This window comes from Pteropus vampyrus, unplaced genomic scaffold (genome assembly GCF_000151845.1).
Source record: "Pteropus vampyrus isolate Shadow unplaced genomic scaffold, Pvam_2.0 Scaffold602, whole genome shotgun sequence".
In the NCBI taxonomy this organism is placed as follows: Eukaryota; Metazoa; Chordata; class Mammalia; order Chiroptera; family Pteropodidae; genus Pteropus; species Pteropus vampyrus.
In genome coordinates this window covers 137,433-141,351 of record NW_011889383.1, presented here as the reverse complement: position 1 = coordinate 141,351, position 3,919 = coordinate 137,433, and the positions used below count along the sequence as shown (strand labels likewise).

At 59.6% G+C, this 3,919-nt stretch overlaps 2 protein-coding genes across 2 annotated transcripts in view; both read right to left on the bottom strand.

Annotated features, from left to right (window-relative positions):
- Positions 1 to 1,431, bottom strand: part of RNF225 (ring finger protein 225) — a 3,423-nt gene extending 1,992 nt beyond the window's left edge. Inside the window, exons 1-2 of the mRNA XM_011384647.2 lie at positions 756 to 1,431; positions 3 to 317 (exon numbers count right to left, since the gene is read on the bottom strand). Coding sequence (XP_011382949.1) covers positions 3 to 306 — 304 coding nt within the window. The 5' untranslated portion in view covers positions 307 to 317; positions 756 to 1,431. The remainder of the gene's footprint in view (positions 1 to 2; positions 318 to 755) is intronic.
- A 141-nt stretch (positions 1,432 to 1,572) lies between these two features.
- The window catches only part of RPS5 (ribosomal protein S5), a 4,599-nt gene continuing 2,252 nt past the window's right edge, over positions 1,573 to 3,919 (bottom strand). Inside the window, exons 3-6 of the mRNA XM_011384617.2 lie at positions 2,844 to 3,053; positions 2,564 to 2,692; positions 1,762 to 1,860; positions 1,573 to 1,692 (exon numbers count right to left, since the gene is read on the bottom strand). Of these exons, the coding sequence (XP_011382919.1) occupies positions 1,624 to 1,692; positions 1,762 to 1,860; positions 2,564 to 2,692; positions 2,844 to 3,053 (507 nt within the window). The 3' untranslated portion in view covers positions 1,573 to 1,623. The remainder of the gene's footprint in view (positions 1,693 to 1,761; positions 1,861 to 2,563; positions 2,693 to 2,843; positions 3,054 to 3,919) is intronic.

The following is a 3,919-nucleotide window of genomic DNA, read 5'->3' as shown; positions in this document are numbered from 1 at the left end:
GCGGCACACCGGGCAGGCGACCGCGTCGCCGCCGCCCGCCGTGGCCAGAGACAGGCGAGCCAGGCACTCGAGGCAGAAGACGTGGCCGCAGTCCAGGCGCTTGGGCAGCTTGAACACGCCGTCGAAGGGCGACACGCAGATGAGGCACTCCACGGGGGATGCAGGGGGCAGGATGGGGCCAGAGCCCGGGCTGCCGTCCCCCTCGTCCTCGTCTTCGTCCTCGTCCGTCCCCCTTCCGGGGGAGCTGGGGCCCGTGCTCTGAGGGGCCCGGGCGCGGCGGAGCCAGGGCGGCCGAGGGCAGGGCATCCCGACCGGACCTGCAGGGAGAGGCGGTCAGGCCGGGGAGGCGTTGGCGGAAGGATGCAGGGGAGCCCGGCGTCAGGCACTGGGCTCTGGAGGGGATCAGGGCCCAGGAGAGACGGGATGGGGCGACGCGGAGACTCGCGGTTGTAGAAGCTGTCCAAGGTGGCAGGATTAGGACTTGGGGGGTGGGGGGGCAGGTAGATAGGAAGGCAGGGACTGTGGGATGGACCAGAGATGAACCCAGGGGACCACAGATGAGTGAGACTTGGAGGCCTCCGAGACGGAGCCTGAGGACCCGACAGGCTTGCGAGTGAGCAAAAATAGGGACTCCAGGGAGGGGTAGAGGACACCTGGCCGCGGGTGGCCAACAGCAGAGCGAGGCTGAAAGCCCACAGCAGGGGTCAGGGGCTCCCCACCAGTGACACACCAGCCGGCCATCAGGCTCTTCCTACCTGTTGGTGCCTCCTCCTGGCTGGCTGGTCCCTGCCAGTTCTGACCTCAATCCTTTGCCTACTGGCTTCTGGACACTGTGCCCCGCCCTGTGGGACGGTACCTGCATGGAACCACGCCCCCCCAAGTCCCAGGTTCCCGCCAGACCCGTCAGACTGCTTGCCCCGCCCACCAGGACTGTGAGCACCCAGCCGGATGTCGGGGGTGGTGAGGTAATGGCACAGGTCACAGAACTGACAACCCAGGCTCCTCAGGTGAGGGCTCGCCCTCACCCACTCAGCTCAACTGTCCACCTTGGCGTCACAGTATAGCAAGAACCTGGGGGGGCAGGGCTCTGCAGGCTGCACCCAGAACCAAAGTTGTTAGGGAGGCTGCCTGGAGCTGCAGTGGAAAACTGGCCAGAACAAGGGTGCGATTTTTGGAGTCCTGGGGTGGAAGGCAGGCAGACTCCACTGTGGACTGGCCACCGTTGGCCTCTGCCCACTCCCTGGGTGCAGAGGGGTTGTCATGGCCCAAACCGCAGGCTTCTCAGCGAGGTAGACGGCCACCCAGACCTCATGAGCACCCAGTAAGCCCCACCCCAGGCCCCAGTGATAGCGCTGCCAGGACAACCCCACCCCTCTCTCCCAACACCTGCAACACTCTGGGTGGCCATGCCTGCAGGCCGAGGTGTCATGGTTCTGAGTCAGTGGTGTTTCCCTGGGGAAGCGAGATCCGCACAGGCCGAAAGACGTGCCAGGAATGTGAGCAGCTCCTCAGGACACTGGGGCCACCCTGCCCCACTCCCCAAAGTCCCCCAAGGACAAACAGCACAGGCAGGTGGTGCTGCCTCAGAGGGCAAACAGGTTTATTGGGGCTGCAGCCAGGTGATCAACGGTTGGACTTGGCCACACGCTCCAGCTCGTCTTTCTTCTTGATGGCGTAGGAGTTGGAAGAACCCTGCAAGGAGGCACATGGTCAGCTCTGGATGCTGGAGGAGCCTCCCCTGAACCCCATGTCCTCACCCACCTTGGCCGCGTTGATGAGCTCATCCGCCAGGCACTCGGCGATGGTTTTGATGTTCCGGAAGGCGGCCTCCCGGGCACCAGTGCACAGCAGCCAGATGGCCTGGGGAGTACAGGGGTCAGCAAGCCTGGGGCAGGGCGTGTCCCCAGACCAGGCAGGGCCCCCAACAAAAGCTGCCTACTACATTGCCACCAACTGGCCCACTGAGACAAGACATAGCAGGAGTCCACAGTGCTGCCCAGGTGCCATGCGGCCAGATCTGGGGTCGGACTGTGAGGGTCACAAAAATAAGCGTGGACACAAAGGCTGAGGTTGGGTCCCCGACGATGGGAGACTCGAGACCCACGACTGGGAACGCAACACGACGTGAGCTCTTGGCCTGGACTCTTGATTGAAAATGAGCAGTTATGAAGGGTGTGCTAGGGACAGCTGCATAAATGGGAGAGGGAACACTGGCTGATGGCTGTTCAGTTCCTTGGGGGTGGATGGTGGGGACGTTCTTAGAGACACCCAGGAAGCATGAAGGGTAAATGGTTAGAACGTCTGTGACTGATTCTCAAACGGTCAAAAAAACACAGAGTGCGTAAAAACATACACCTCAGCCAAATGTGGCCTAGAAAGCCCAATGCTAGGATCTGCCCCTCACAGGATGGGAATCAGGAAGGCTTCCTGGAGGAAATGACACTCCAGGTAAAACATGCAGACAGGGATAAGCCTTCCCACTTGCCAACTCTGCCCCGGGCAGGACTCTGAGGCCTGATTGCTGTTCCTGCCCAGCCCCATGTGCCAAAAGCCCCAGGCCCACCTGATTCACACGGCGCAGAGGGGACACATCCACGGCCTGTCGCCTCACTGTTCCGGCTCGCCCAATGCGGGTCGAGTCCTCCCGAGGGCCACTGTTGATGATGGCATTCACTAGGACCTGCAGGGGGTTCTAGGAGACAGGGAGGCCGTGAGTCTGTCTTCTGGCCGAATCCCTCCCTGTCTCCTCTCTGAAACCTGGAGGAGCTGGTGAGCATGCCGGGGGCGGCTGTTGGCTATAGGGGTCATAAGGGCACTGTGCCCCACAGGCCCTGGGGCCCTACCTCGCCAGTGAGCAGATGAATGATCTCGAAAGCGTGCTTGACAATGCGCACGGTCATCAGCTTCTTGCCGTTGTTGCGGCCGTGCATCATCATGGAGTTGGTGAGGCGCTCCACGATGGGGCACTGCGCCTTGCGGAAGCGCTTGGCAGCGTAGCGGCCCGCGCTGTGGGGCAGGTACTTGGCATACTTCTCCTTCACTGCGATGTAATCCTGGGGCAACGGGAGGGGCATGGGGACCTCAGGCAGGAGCATCCTTGAGTAGCTGCCACCCACCTGGAGGGGCTTGGCTGTGAGCCCCACCGGCCACAAAAACATAAGAACCTGAACAAGTGACTTTCCGAAGTTGCTGAAGAGCGCTTCCTTCATGGGAGGGAGTGGGGTGAACCATGGAGAACAGTGCATGTCCCATCGTGCTTTAGGTGCTCCTCAAAAGCTGCCCAGCGGACATTTGAAATGAGGGAATTCCTTTTTTGGGGGGAGGGGAACTGTACCATGCACTACAGGATATTTAGCAGTATGCAGTATGCAGGCAACACCCCTCGGTTTTGACACCCAAAATGTACTGTCATTGCCAAATGTCCCTTAGAGGGGGAAAAAAGAATTCAACCCACAATCCTTCCTATACGTATATACATTTCCTGAGAAAATGTCAAGAATGCACCCAGATGTTGCGGGGGGGACGGGAGATCAGACGAACTGTGTATGTTTACAGGACTGTCAGTAATTCCACTATGAGACACACCCAAGGTCGGTCTGCCCCTTATATACAAGGATACAGGCATCCACGTTTTTCTACAATAACGGCAATGACAGGGAAGGACACAGGATTCTGATACTGATATGACAGTATGGTGTCTACAATGCAGTGAAGCACTTGCACAAAAAGGCCAAGTAACCCAGGCATGGGTTCATGCGGCGGAGAAACGCACACACCGCCGTCCTGCCTGCCCCACAGCAGAGCCCTGCACAAACTTTCTGGACAGGGCGAACTGTTCCCACACCGACGGCTGCCTTTCCAGTCCCTAAAAGGGTACTAGGAAAAGTGGAAAATAGTTTTTTAGAATTTTAAAGGGTGT